At 49.5% G+C, this 15,000-nt stretch overlaps 2 protein-coding genes and 1 long non-coding RNA gene across 9 annotated transcripts in view; all 3 read right to left on the reverse strand.

Moving 5' to 3' along the window:
* Positions 1-647, reverse strand: part of gtdc1 (glycosyltransferase-like domain containing 1) — a 58,792-nt gene extending 58,145 nt beyond the window's left edge. For 2 of the 3 annotated variants that reach the window (XR_012597004.1, XM_074658005.1), the window contains exon 1: positions 500-558. Coding sequence is in view for 2 of the 3 variants with exons in the window: in XM_074658005.1 (XP_074514106.1) it covers positions 500-511 (12 nt within the window). In the remaining variant the exon portion in view is untranslated. Of the gene's footprint in view, positions 1-499 lie in introns of all 3 variants that reach the window. The other variant, XM_074658007.1, reaches the window with a different exon arrangement.
* Positions 648-2,257: 1,610 nt separating this feature from the next.
* zeb2a (zinc finger E-box binding homeobox 2a) overlaps positions 2,258-15,000 on the reverse strand; it is a 95,251-nt gene continuing 82,508 nt past the window's right edge. For 3 of the 5 annotated variants that reach the window (XM_074658029.1, XM_074658028.1, XM_074658027.1), the window contains exons 7-10: positions 13,488-13,599; positions 10,981-12,866; positions 9,535-9,715; positions 2,258-5,651 (exon numbers count right to left, since the gene is read on the reverse strand). In XM_074658029.1, the coding sequence (XP_074514130.1) occupies positions 5,026-5,651; positions 9,535-9,715; positions 10,981-12,866; positions 13,488-13,599 (2,805 nt within the window). In that variant the 3' untranslated portion in view covers positions 2,258-5,025. The remainder of the gene's footprint in view (positions 5,652-9,534; positions 9,716-10,980; positions 12,867-13,487; positions 13,600-15,000) is intronic. The other 2 variants (XM_074658030.1, XM_074658031.1) reach the window with 1 other exon arrangement.
* On the reverse strand, positions 5,940-9,523 carry LOC141782014 (uncharacterized). The gene is made up of 2 exons (XR_012597009.1): positions 7,432-9,523; positions 5,940-7,391 (listed from the first exon to the last, which is right to left on the reverse strand). It is a non-coding gene; the product is annotated as an uncharacterized LOC141782014 (long non-coding RNA).

Here is a 15,000-nt window from a genome sequence, read left to right on the forward strand (position 1 = left end):
CGGTACCGGCTGAGTGCAGAGAGTGAACCCGGTAAACTGCGTCCTCAGCGGGGAACAAACAGCAGCCCGGTTCCTCAGAGGACCTGAACGATCATCAGATCATCATCATCATCATCATCATCAGCAGCAGCAGCAGCAGCAGCAGCACTCACCGCTCTACCTCTACCTCTATACCTCTATAGCTCTATAGCTCTACCTCTATAGCTCTACCTCTATAGCTCTATAGCTCTATAGCTCTATAGCTCTACCTCTATAGCTCTATAGCTATAGCTCTACCTCTATAGCTCTACCTCTATAGCTCTACCTCTATAGCTCTACCTCTATAGCTCTATAGCTCTATAGCTATAGCTCTACCTCTATAGCTCTACCTCTATAGCTCTATAGCTCTATAGCTATAGCTCTACCTCTATAGCTCTACCTCTATAGCTCTACCTCTATAGCTCTATAGCTCTATAGCTATAGCTCTACCTCTAACTCTACTCTGGATGTATTCACTCACCTCTGCCTGCATCTGACCGGCGCGAACAGCACGTTGCCTCTACTGCGTCATCACGTTGCCTCTACTACGTCGTCACGCTTCCTACTACGTCATCACGTTGCCTCTACTACGTCGTCACGTTGCATTTTCAACCGAGCATAGTGGGGCATATAATGACGTCATCTAACCGACCCCAAATTATTAAACTAGACTAATCTAAATTAAATTAATTATTGAACCCTCCTCTGCTTCTGATTGGATCACCATGATATACTAACCTAAGTTTAACCAATAACACTCCTCCTGCCTGAACCTGACCAATCAGAGGCAGCGTAGGGCGGGTCATACCAGCCAATCAGAGGCAGCGTAGGGCGGGTCATACCAACCAATCAGAGGCAGCGTAGAGCGGGTCATACCAGCCAATCAGAGGCAGCGTAGAGCGGGTCATACCAGCCAATCAGAGGCAGCGTAGAGCGGGTCATACCAACCAATCAGAGGCAGCGTAGAGCGGGTCATACCAGCCAATCAGAGGCAGCGTAGAGCGGGTCATACCAACCAATCAGAGGCAGCGTAGAGCGGGTCATACCAGCCAATCAGAGGCAGCGTAGAGCGGGTCATACCAGCCAATCACAGGCAGCGTAGGGCGGGTCATGACTACAGCTGACTGGCTGATTGAAAGAGGCGGGACCAACCAGATTTTGGAGGGACTCTGGAGGGTTCCAGGAGGGACTCTGGAGGGACTCTGGAGGGACTCTGGAGGGACTCCGGAGTCCCTCCATAGGGTCTCTGGAGCGACTCTGGAGGGTCTCAGGAAGGACTCAGGAGGGTCTCAGGAGGGACTCTGGAGGGACTCTGGAGGGACTCTGGAGGGTCTCAGGAGGGACTCTGGAGGGACTCTGGGGGGTCTCTGGAGGGACTCTGGAGGGACTCTGGAGGGTCTCTGGGGGGTCTCTGGAGGGACTCTGGAGGGACTCTGGAGGGTCTCAGGAAGGACTCTGGAGGATTCTGGAGGGACTCTGGGGGTACTCTGGAGGCACTCTGGAGGGACTCTGGGGGGTCTCTGGGGGGACTCTGGAGGAACTCTGGAGGGACCCAGGAGGGACTCAGGAAGGACTCTGGAGGGACTCTGGAGGGACTCAGGAAGGACTCTGGAGGGTCTCAGGAGGGACTCAGGAGGGACTCAGGAGGGACTCAGGAGGGACTCAGGAAGGACTCTGGAGGGTCTCAGGAAGGACTCAGGAAGGACTCAGGAGGGACTCAGGAGGGACTCAGGAAGGACTCAGGAGGGACTCAGGAGGGACTCAGGAGGGACTCAGGAGGGACTCTGGAGGGTCTCAGGAGGGACTCAGGAGGGACTCTGGAGGGACTCAGGAGGGACTCAGGAGGGACTCTGGGTGTTAGGGTTACTAAAAGAAGGAAGAGAGGAGAAGAGAGAGGAGAAGATAGAGGAGAAGATAGAGGAGAAGATAGAGGAGAAGATAGAGGAGAAGATAGAGGTAGAAGATAGAGGAGATATCTGGTGAAGAAGATGAGTCACATGTTGTTGTTGTTGTGAGTCTTCATCAAACTGAGTGATGATGTGAGTGAAGAGAAATGTGGCGGCAACACGAGGACGCTAAAAACAGACCTCGCCGTCATCATCACTGACTCTCTGTGTGTGTGTGAGTTTGTGTGTGCGTGTGTGTGTGTGTGTGCGTGTGTGTGTGTGTGTGTGTGTGTGTGTGTGTGTGTGTGTGAGTTTGTGTGTGTGCGTGTGTGTGTTAATGAATCAAACAGACGTACAGGAAGAATAACAGTTTTATTAAAATTTAATTTGGCTACATTTATTCGAGCATGTTGGTCATTTCAATAATACTTCAGATCATCTTCATCATCATCATCATCATCATCATCATCAGTCCTTCGTCTCCTCGCTGGATGAATAAAGTGGATTTCTTTTAAACAGTGTTTTTACATCAGAAGTTCACAGATGAATTTAGAATTTGCAGAAGTTCAAAAGGAAAAGAAAGAAAAGAGAAAAGAGAAGGTTCTGTTCCGATAGTCAGAACCATTCTACTAAAATAGATCTATGAGTGAGGAACTCTAATACTGTACACTACAGTATGAAATAAATACAATTAGGAAATATAAAATCAGTCACATAAATAAAATGGTAAATTCTCAAATAATAAAAAAAATTAAATTTATGTTGGAAAACTCAACAAAAACAAAAAAGTTAATAATACTGACAAAATAATACTGTCATGGATCCAGAAAACAGAGAAAATTGCACAAACGTGTAAACTAACGCCGGGACACCTCGGGATCGTCAGGAGGGCGTGGCGGCTGCGTGGCGGCTGCGTGGCGGCTGCGTGGCGGCTGCGTGAGACATAGAGTTTGCCTCATAATGTCCGTTTCATTTCATTATAAATATAATTTATATTTATTTTAGACTGAGAAAGGTTCAGAAACGTGTGGTAATTTGTAAATAATAGTAATAATCCACCATTAAAACCCCGTACTATATTCATTCATGGAGCTCTGCAAGTCACTGCATGTTCTACAACACTGTCCGGCACATATTTCAGAATAAAAGCCTTGTGTTAACAAATAAGGGAATTCTGTCCACAGAAAAAATGCTTGAGGGTGTTGATTTAAAAATAAATCTTTCCTTTTGTTTCATCTCTGTAACATATTCTAAAGATAGAGACATGTAAACTGTAGATATGATCTTAATATACAGTCAATAGATCACCTTCACTGTCTGTTGTTGATGTGAAATGCGCGGCTCGCGGTAAAAATAGGCGAGACATGGACTCTCTAGAAGAGACGCAGCTGGCTGCTCTAACCTGTTAACACGGACGCTGAAATCAAAAACCAACAGGTAACGCAGCCGCCATGCTGCTGCTGGCGTCCCTGGTGTGTCCCGGGCTTCAGAGTGTCGTCTACCTATATCTACTAGAGAGGAATGAAGAGGACACACTGGACAGGGATGGCACTTTAACAGCTGAAGGTTTGCATATAAGGCTTTCTCTAGAGTAAACATGATCCTTTTAATATCTGGAGCCCTTCATTTTAACGCTCCTTCTCCTTTTTAAGACTCACATCAACATTTTATTTTGAAAATCACACAGGTTTAAATGTTCCTTCACATAAAGAAATGAAACGATCAGGAGGCCCAAAGTCGTGTGGTTAATTGGCAAAAAGAATCCAAGAGGATAAAAGTAAAAAAGGTCACAGTAAGAGACAGAAATACGACGATAACACTGACAGGAAGTCGCCGCGTGTTCCAGGCTTTTTTCCCTCTTTTTTTTTTAAATTCATTTTTTTATTTTATTTTGTAGTGATTCGGGGAGTCGAGTGCAATTTCCTGATGTGGGGTTTGGAACACGACGGGACACAGGAAGTTAAGAACATGATAGCACCACACAGCTTTTAGGCCTTTATAATACTGTACATTAAAAACAGCTTCACGTCCCGTCATCACCAGGACCAGGGTTCCTCATCACCAGATAAGGGTTCCTCATCACCGGATCAGGGTTCCTCATCACCAGGACCAGGGTTCCTCATCACCAGATCAGGGTTCCTCATCACCGGATCAGGGTTCCTCATCACCAGGACCAGGGTTCCTCATCACCAGATCAGGGTTCCTCATCACCGGATCAGGGTTCCTCATCACCAGATCAGGGTTCCTCATCACCATCAGCAGCGTTCTCACTGCGCCATTTTAGTCGGCTTTTTTGCATAATGTGGATTTTTAAACAATCCCCCCCCCCCACCCCCCCCCACCCCCCCGGGTTCATGACGGGATGTTGGCGTCAACATGTTCCTCTCCGTTAGGGACTGTACGCAAATCACCACCCCTCCCCTCAAGGTTATTAATATTCTCTTTATTAGAGAACTCACAGCTCGTCATGTTCCACTTCACTAATGTTCCACTTCACTAATGTTCCACTTCACATATCTGAACGTTATACCAAACATTTAGTGACATTTGACTCATCAGGTTCTACCTGCAGAACCCTAACGTTCTCTGTTATTAACGTTCTCTGTTATTAACGTTCTCTGTTATTAACGTTCTCTGTTATTGGCCGTGCGTCCAGCGGGCTGGTGGCCAACGGCAGCGCTGTAAAGATAAACTGAGGGCGTATAAATCTGTGGATGTCTATAGTTAACTATCCTTCAGTAAAGTCAGTCGGAAAGAGACTCGGACAATATCGGAGAAGCGTTTCTAAATAGACACTGACTCTCAGTCTTTCATAATGTTTCACATGTAGAACCTCGTTAGATGTTTTAGTTAATAATGACGTGTTGATAAGTTGTCAAAGATTAGTCAGATAGAACCTGATGAATCTACGTCACTGGTTCCTGTTGTTACCGTGGAGACGAGCTGATCACAGGTCAGCTGAAACATGTTTAAATAATCGTCGGAGGGAATAATAACTTGGAATAAAGTTTAAATCCCCCCCCCCCCCAATCATCTGTGTACAGTCCCTTCAAAATAAAAGCATGTTGTCTGAAACTGAAGCCAGCATGTTAAAATGTTCAAAGCTCTTTGTCTCTGAGGATCAGTCCTCCTGGTCCGACCTGCCGTCTGTCTTCCCTTCTCGTGAACTCTCGTCCATCAGCGGCGTCGTGTCTTTGCCCTCGTCGTCCCTCGTCGAGTCCATCTGGCTCCTGCTGTCGCCCTCCTCCTCCTCCTCTTCCTCCTCTCCTTCCCTGAAACTTGCATCCCGTCTATCTGTCACCTCCTCGAACATTTTGTCGTCCACTTCCTTCTCCTCCCGTCCTCCTCCTCCCTCGCTGCTGTCCCTCAGGATCGTACCGCCGCCGCCACCGCCGTCCTCCTGCTGGTCCTCAGGGTCCGAGTATCCGAGCGGCCCGAGTCCCTGCAGGTAGGCCCTCCTCATCAGCAGTTCGGTGGGCTCAAGGCCGGCGGCGGCGGCGGCGGCTCCTCCTCCTCCTCCCTTGTCCCTTGCCTCCCTCTCAGCCGCCTCGCGCTCCTCGGCCTCCCTCTTGCAGTAGGAGTAGCGGTGGTTCATGTGCTGCGAGTACGATCCCGAGTGAGAGAAGCGTTTGCCACACTTGTCACACTGGTACGGTTTCTCTCCGGAGTGGAGGCGCGAGTGTTCGATCAGATGGTGTTTGTGTTTGAAGGCCTTCTTACAGATCTGACACTGGTGAGGACGCTTCCCTGCAGAGACACAACACACGAGCACAACTACAGTCAGCACGCCAAGTCAGGGCGCCGAGTCAGAGCACAGAGTCAGGGCGCCGAGTCAGCACGCCGAGTCAGGGCACCAAGTCAGGGCACAGAGTCAGGGCGCCCATTCAGGGCGCCGAGTCAGCACGCCGAGTCAGGGCACCAAATCAGGGCCCGGAGTCAGAACGCCGAGTCAGGGTGCCAAGTCAGGGCGCCGAGTCAGCGCGTCGAGTCAGCGCGCCGAGTCAGGACGCCGAGTCAGGGCAGAAAGTCTAAAGAGCGGTGAACGGCGTGTAGCGAGGAGGTCGGGGTGGATGGGTCGGTCTATCAGACTTTCACCAGGAGACTATATTGGTGCCCCGTGTGAGGCAAGAGGTCAACGTTGATTTATTTGTAACTTCTGTACTTCTGAAGTTATTTTAACCCAAACCAACACATTTAAACCTAACTAAGTAGTTTTATTTTGAAGACTGGGGTGAAAATTGACATGTGCGTCATGTGTTGCTGGACATTTGTAGGAAAACGCAGAAAAAATACGTTGTTGAAAGTCGTGCTGAGCGTCACTAAAAACAAAAGGTAAATTAGTGTCTATGAATCAAAGGGATTAAATTTAGTGAATATTTCATGAACTGCTGTGAGACGTGATGAATCAACGACAATTGACGTTAAATATTGATATTATTGACATTAACTGATCAACGGGCAGAAAAGATGAATAATAATAAAAAAACGTTAGCAGTAACATTATAAATAAAGTCGTTAAACTTCATATAAACGCAGGTTTTAATCTCTCCGCTGATTGGCTGATGTTTTGTCGGAGGACACATGATTGATATTTCCCAGCATGCAAAGCGTCTCAGACTTCAAACTCCCAGAAGTGTCTTCAGACTGAACCCGTCCACCAGAATAAGACTCTCTGTGTCCGTCTGTCGCCGCGGCAACGGCGAAGCGAGACGAGATGCTTGAGACGCCGCGAGGCAGCGATGACATCACAGCGCCAGATTTAAACCTGAAGAGGAGGAGGAGCAGGGAGCCTTCACCGCCGTAACACACATACACACACACACACACACACACACACACACACACACACACACACACACACACACACACATACATACACACACACACACACACACACACACACACACACACACACACTAACAGACACACACACACACACACTAACAGACACACACACTAGTGGGTTTACTACGAGTTTCTCAGGACGCTTCAGGCTGCTGAACAGCGTCCAAACACACGTCCCACGCACACACATGCACCGCAACACGGCTTCACCCCGACAATGCCAACACACACACACACACACATGCAGAAAAAACACGCACGTACATGCACAGCTCATCACAAGCACACATGCAGGCAGATCGTAGCCACAAATAGACCTGGAACACACACACACACACACACGGTGTAAAAATAACCGAGACGGTGGATTCCTGATCTGAGTGACGGGGGGATGATGCAACGGAGTGAAAGAGGTGAAGGTAGAACGTCTCCAGGTGAAGCATCAGTCGGTGGTTTGATTCTACAGACCGAGTAGATTTGTGGTTTATTTCACAACAATGAGCCGCTTGCTGTTCATTATCCTGATTATTACACAGCTACTGAAGAAATCAATAATATGACACAAAAACACTCCTCCAGAGTCCGACATCAGAGCTGTGTCCATAGCAACGGTCTGTTATACATAGCAACAGTCCGTTATACCTAGCAACGGTCTGTTATACATAGCAACGGTCTGTTATACATAGCAACAGTCCGTTATACCTAGCAACGGTCTGTTATACATTGCAACAGTCTGTTATACATAGTAACGGTCTGTTATACGTAGCGACGGTCTGTTATACATAGCACCGTTCTGTTATACGTAGGAACGGTCTGTTATACATAGCAACTGTCTGTTACACGTAGCAACGGTCTGTTATACATAGCAACAGTCCGTTATACGTAGGAACGGTCTGTTATACATAGCAACGGTCTGTTATACATAGCAACGGTCTGTTATACATAGCAACAGTCCGTTATACCTAGCAACGGTCTGTTATACATTGCAACGGTCTGTTATACATAGCAACGGTCTGTTATACGTAGCGACGGTCTGTTATACATAGCACCGTTCTGTTATACGTAGGAACGGTCTGTTATACGTAGCGACGGTCTGTTATACATAGCACCATTCTGTTATACGTAGGAACGGTCTGTTATACATATCAACGGTCTGTTATACGTAGCAACGATCTGTTATACGTAGCAACGGTCCGTTGTACATAGCAGCGGTCCGTTATACCTAGCAACGGTCCGTTATACATAGCTACGGTCCGTTATACATAGCAACGGTCTGTTATACATAGCAACCGTCCGTTATACCTAGCAACGGTCTGTTATACATATCAACGGTCTGTTATACGTAGCAACGGTCTGTTATACGTAGCAACGGTCCGTTATACATAGCAGCGGTCCGTTATACCTAGCAACGGTCCGTTATACCTAGCAACGGTCTGTTATACATAGCAACAGTCCGTTATATCTAGCAATGGTCTGTTATACGTAGCAACAGTCCGTTATACATAGCAACGGTCCGTTATACATAGCAACGGTCCGTTATACCTAGCAACGGTCTGTTATACATAGCAACCGTCCGTTATACCTAGCAACGGTCTGTTATACATAGCAACAGTCCGTTATACCTAGCAACGGTCTGTTATACATATCAACGGTCCGTTATACCTAGCAACGGTCTGTTATACATATAAACGGTCTGTTATACGTAGCAACGATCTGTTATACGTAGCAACGGTCCGTTATACATAGCAGCGGTCCGTTATACCTAGCAACGGTCCGTTATACATAGCAACGGTCCGTTATACCTAGCGACGGTCCGTTATACGTAGCGACGGTCCGTTATACGTAGCGACGGTCCGTTATACGTAGCGACGGTCTGTTATACCTAGCAACGGTCCGTTATACGTAGCGACGGTCCGGTATACGTAGCAACGGTCCGTTATACCTAGCAACGGTCCGTTATACGTAGCGACGGTCTGTTATACATAGCAACGGTCTGTTATACGTAGCAACGGTCTGTTATACGTAGCGACGGTCTGTTATACCTAGCAACGGTCCGTTATACGTAGCAGCGGTCCGTTATACGTAGCAACGGTCCGTTATACGTAGCAGCGGTCCGTTATACGTAGCAACGGTCCGTTATACGTAGCAACGGTCCGTTATACCTAGCAGCGGTCCGTTATACGTAGCAACGGTCCGTTATACGTAGCAACGGTCCGTTATACGTAGCAACGGTCCGTTATACCTAGCAACGGTCCGTTATACGTAGCAACGGTCCGTTATACGTAGCAACGGTCTGTTATACGTAGCAATGGTCTGTTTTAAAGAAATAACCGACCTTAGAACGCCGTGATTGACCAATAAAGAACAGAGTATTCTTCATTATTTATGGATTGATGATGTTTACTGTTTGTTTCCACATCAGATGTGGATAAATGGATCATCGTCTCTCTGCTGACATTAATATTTCTGTATGATCTGCAGAGCACACACACACACACACATGCACACCTCCTCCTCCTCCTCCTCCTTTTCCTCCTCCTCCTCCTCCTCTATCAGTAGGACAGTCTGAATGAGATGCTGATGTTAACCCCCCCCCCGCTGTAAAGGAAGGAGCATGTTAAAGGAGGTGAACAGGAACAGTAGAACAGTAGAACAGTAGAACTAGAGGAGGATCTATGTGAGCAAATCAAGATAAAAAGGAGAGAATGAAAGGAGAGGGATGAAGGGAGAGGGCACAAAGCATCGGGGGGTAAAAGAAGAAGAAGTGTCCAAACGTTATATATACCTGTGTGCTCATATTTGTGTCTTAGGAGGGAACTGGTCTTCTGGAATGTTTTGTCGCACAAGTCACACGCGTACATACCACTTTCAGTCTTCTTCATCTTCTTCCTGGACAGCAGCGAATCGCTGTCTGTCAGGTCGTCCAGGCCTGACAGATAGTCCGCCGTCCCGTCCAGCAGCTCCCCCTGAGACACAAAGACACACCGTCTCAACACCACGGATAATCCCACACCTGTCCAGACACCTTCTGGTCCCACACCCCCACACCCCCACACCCCCACACCCCACCCCGACATGATCCCAAGTCTGGACAGGGCTTAAAGGCCCAACCTGGGTAAGTCCCCTTCATCCAGGGAAACTCAGAAAAAAGGGAGGACATATGAGACGGGGAGGTCGTGGTGGGACGGAGAGGGTCTGATGGGACGGGGAGGTCGTGGTGGGACGGAGAGGGTGTGGTGGGACGGGGAGGTTGTGTTGGGACGGGGAGGTCGTGATGGGACGGAGAGGGTGTGGTGGGACGGAGAGGGTGTGGTTGGACGGAGAGGGTGTGGTGGGACGGGGAGGTCGTGATGGGACGGGGAGGTTGTGATGGGACGGAGAGGTCGTGATGGGACGGGGAGGTTGTGATGGGACGGAGAGGTCGTGATGGGACGGGGAGGTTGTGTTGGGACGGGGAGGTCGTGATGGGACGGGGAGGTCGTGATGGGACGGGGAGGTTGTGTTGGGACGGGGAGGTCGTGATGGGACGAGGAGGTCGTGATGGGACGGGGAGGTTGTGATGGGACGGAGAGGTCGTGATGGGACGGGGAGGTTGTGTTGGGACGGGGAGGTCGTGATGGGACGGGGAGGTCGTGATGGGACGGGGAGGTTGTGTTGGGACGGGGAGGTCGTGATGGGACGAGGAGGTCGTGATGGGACGGGGAGGTTGTGATGGGACGGAGAGGGTGTGGTGGGACGGAGAGGGTGTGGTGGGATGGGGAGGTCGTGATGGGACGGAGAGGGTGTGGTGGGACGGAGAGGTCGTGATGGGACGGGGAGGTTGTGTTGGGACGGGGAGGTCTTGATGGGACGAGGAGGTCGTGATGGGACGGGGAGGTTGTGATGGTACGTCGTGATGGGACAGGGAGGTCGTGATGGGATGGGGAGGTCGTGATGGGACGGGGAGGTCGTGATGGGACGGGGAGGTCGTGATGGGACGGGGAGGTCGTGATGGGACGGGGAGGTTGTGATGGTACGGGGAGGTTGTGATGGGACGGGGAGGTCGTGTTGGGGAGGTCATGATGGGACGGGGAGGTCGTGTTGGGGAGGTCATGATGGGACGGGGAGGTCGTGATGGGACGGGGAGGTATAGAGGTTTTAAGATTAGGAAACACTCAGTAAAGTCAGATGACCTGTTTTGACATTTAGCTTTGAGGACTTGAAATGCATCACGGACAACATGTAGTTTTACCTGGAAACCTGGTTTCCGTTGGTACTTTCTCCTCTGCTGCATTTCAGCGAACGTGGCTGCCCCGGTGGCGTAGGTGTAGCCCATGTGGGGAAGGAAGCTCATGGGGTCGAGGCCCGGGTAGGGCCTGAGGCCCTGGATGGATGCCTGGGCCGGAGACATGAAGGTGGGCGGAGGAAATGCTCCGTGAGGTGGCAGAGAGGTGTAGACGGGACCACCGGCGAAGGGATTGATCCCAAAGAGGGGACTGGTGCTCCCTCCGCCGTCATGGCCCAGGACCTCCTTCTTGATGTTGACCAGATCGAAGGGTCCGGAGGACACATGGTCTCGTCCTAGCACCTCGCCGTTGCGATCGATGATAAAACTGTTGTGCCTGGGTCGCTTGTCTCTCACAGACAGGAGCCTCTGGGCCAGGTGTTTGGGCAGCGACAGATCCAGCGGTATATCCCCGTGAGCATCCTCAGAAGCTAAGCTGTTCGGAGTGTAAGAGCTACTCTGAGAGTTTTTGGAGGAAGTGGAAGAAAGGTTGAGGGGCGACGGAGTGTCGCTCCTCAAGTGGTCCAAGGGGTCTAGTGGTTTGTCTCCTGTCGTCTGCCTGTTGGCTGTAAACTGGTTGGCCTTCGTGAGTCTGTGGGTGGCGTCGCCGTTAGTGAAGCCTCTGTGTAAATCTACGGTAGGAAGAGACATCGGTGACCGGCTAAAGACGTCCGCTCCACTGCGGTCAGGGGGGGGCGACTTCTTCCTCAGACTGCCTCCGTGGCCGTTTTGGCTCTTCCACTGAGAAAACCACTCCTTGACGAACTCTTGAGGAAGGCCGACAGCGATGGAGATCTTGAGCAGTTCCTCTGAGTTGGGCTCAGTGTTCATGGCAAGGTAGGCCTTGAGCACTGAGACGTGGTCCTTGAAGGGGTTGATAGGGCTGGTGGCCCGCTCAGTACTGGTCAGCTCAGAGGGTACTGACCCCCGGCGTAGACCGCTGTCCGCCGGCTGCAGGACTGCCTTGATCTCCTCGTTCATTTTACACAGGTAGCGCTCGTGTTGATGCAGAGGGATGGGCCCTGGGAAGGCCTCCTTGCAGTACTGGCAGCAGAACGGCAGGAACTGATTCTGGCCATCGTGACATTTCTCCTCACCGCTGAGATCTGAGTGGTTCGACTTCTCCGTCTTGATGTCCGCTTGCCTCTTGGAGTCGTCGATCAGACTCTTGGCCTCGTTGACCTTCTCCAGCGTGTAGTCAATGATGCTCTTTGTGGGACTGCCGTGGCCCACCACCTGGAAGCCGGCCTGGGCAAGCCTCTGCTCCTCCATCTGGGCCCCCAGCTCCTTCATGTAGGCCCTGAGCTTGGAGATCTCCTCCGGGTTCCCGTCCATCTTCTGCCTGCACACCGTATTGTCCACAATCTGAAGCACCTTCTGCACCTCGCTCAGGTTGTTCCCCAGAGAACCAGAGAAGCCCAGCAGGGGGAGGTCCAGTCCCATGCCTCCCAGGTGTTGAAGGGGGCTCTGGGAGGAGCTGTGGATGCCCAGGGGGCTTCCACCGCGGCCGTTCAGGTAGACCCCTGATCCTCCGAACCCGTGCTGAGAGGCCATCAGCAGCCGGTACTCGTTGAAGTCCATCGGCTCGGCCTTGATGTCGAGCTGACCCTGCTGGTCCGGAGGGCCGAGCGGTCGCCCGTTCTCCAGTTTGTGGCGGAGCTGAGCGAGGGCGGGGCTTCCAGGCGATGAGGTCGTGGAGTTGGGGGAGGAGCCAGGCTTGCCGTTGTTTCCGCTGCGTACTCGTCCGTTGATGGCGATCAGGCCGATGCATTTCTTGCTGCTGATGTGGGAACTATAGGAGCCGGAGTGGGAGAACCGCTTCTTGCAGTTGGAGCACTCGTACGGCTTTTCACCTGCAACACAACGAGAGATATGATCAATAAATACAGTTTCATCTTGTTGGCAGATTGGGCGGTTTTCTACTTGTTGTACCTGTATGCTAAATGCTAAATGCTAAATGCAGTACCTGTGAGGGTTTCTGGATCAATATTTGTCATTGATCTGTGTTGTTCATTGATTTACAATAATAAATATATATATACATTTACATAAAGCAGCTTATTTGTCCACTCCCATGTTGATAAGAGGATTAAATACTGGACTAATCTCCCTTTAAGGTTCATTATGAACAGATACAACATGTGAGATTAATCACCATTAAATATTTTGATGTACTGACAGCCCTAATATGTAAATATATATTTTTCCTTTCCTAAACATGTGTCGACTTGGCTTCTGTCAGTCAGACCGGGCGAGCCGATACGTCACCGGCAGCCTCTCAGAGACTTCTAGAAGAATGACTTGACGTTAATGTGTAGCTGTGAATCATTCATGGATCAGTGGAGGAAGATGTCAAAGATGAAATCAGTCGTATTCAGAGAGAAGCTTCTCTTAGTGTTGATCTTTGATCTGAACCAGGTCATGAGTCATCCAGCAGCAGCATTCACTGTCAGCTTCGGGGGAGGACGACTCACCGCTGTGAATACGAAGATGCTCCTTCAGGTGATGTTTGTATTTGAAGGCTTTTCCACACTCGCTGCACTTGAACTTGCGGTTTGCAGCTCCTTCACTGAGCGGCGGCGGCGGCTGCAGAGAAACAGAGAGAACAGAGTGATGATGTGATGGAGGACGAGTGGGAGGAGGCAGATAACAGCAGACTGAGAACAGAAGCTGACGGGAACTCTGATAGTATTTATAGTATTTAGTGAAGCAGATCTGAGACACGAAGATCCTTCAACTGTTCTAATCTGCAGCACGTTCAGAGAATCAAAGAGGGCGGACTGTTCACAGGCTACAGTTCCTACGGTTCCTACGGTTCCTACAGTTCCTACGGTTCCTACGGTTCCTAGTTCCTACGGTTTCTACGGTTCCTACAGTTCCTACGGTTCCTAGTTCTTACGGTTTCTACGGTTCCTACATTTTCTGCAGTTTCTACGGTTCCTACGGTTCCTACAGTCCCTAAAGTTCCTAGAGTTCAAACGGTTCCTACAGTTCCTAGTTCCTACAGTTCCTAAGGTTTCTACAGTTCCTACAGCTCCTACAGTTCCTACAGTTTCTACAGTTTCTACAGCTCCTACAGTTTTTACAGTTCCTACGGTTCCTAGTTCCTACAGCTCCTACAGTTCCTACAGTTTCTACAGTTTCTACAGCTCCTACAGTTTTTACAGTTCCTACGGTTCCTAGTTCCTACAGTTTCTACAGTTCCTACGGTTCCTACAGTTCCGACGGTTCTTACAGTTCCTACAGCATCATTTACGATGTAAATACGGAGGTAAACAAACATGTCGATGTTTAACAGTAGAAACGTTTCATCATGAAACGCAAACTGGATTTTAACGTGTTGCACAACAACACTTAAAGTCAGCCGGGATTAAAGCAGCAGGAAGAGACCATCTGGAGGGGGGGGGGATTACTCTCTGAACCTCCACAGATACACAGATACACTAACCTCTACAGATACACTAACCTCCACAGATACACTAACCTCCACAGATACACAGATACACTAACCTCTACAGATACACTAACCTCCACAGATACACTAACCTCTACAGATACACTAACCTCCACAGATACACAGATACACTAACCTCCACAGATACACTAACCTCCACAGATACACAGATACACTAACCTCTACAGATACACTAACCTCCACAGATACACTAACCTCTACAGATACACTAACCTCCACAGATACACTAACCTCTACAGATACACTAACCTCTACAGATACACTAACCTCCACAGATACACTAACCTCTACAGATACACTAACCTCTACAGATACACTAACCTCCACAGATACACTAACCTCTACAGATACACTAACCTCTACAGATACACTAACCTCCACAGATACACAGATACACTAACCTCCACAGATACACTAACCTCCACAGATACACTAACCTCTACAGATACACTAACCTCTACAGATACACTAACCTCTACAGATACACTAACCTCCACAGATACACTAACCTC

Source organism: Sebastes fasciatus, chromosome 14 (assembly GCF_043250625.1).
Source record: "Sebastes fasciatus isolate fSebFas1 chromosome 14, fSebFas1.pri, whole genome shotgun sequence".
Lineage (NCBI taxonomy): Eukaryota > Metazoa > Chordata > Actinopteri > Perciformes > Sebastidae > Sebastes > Sebastes fasciatus.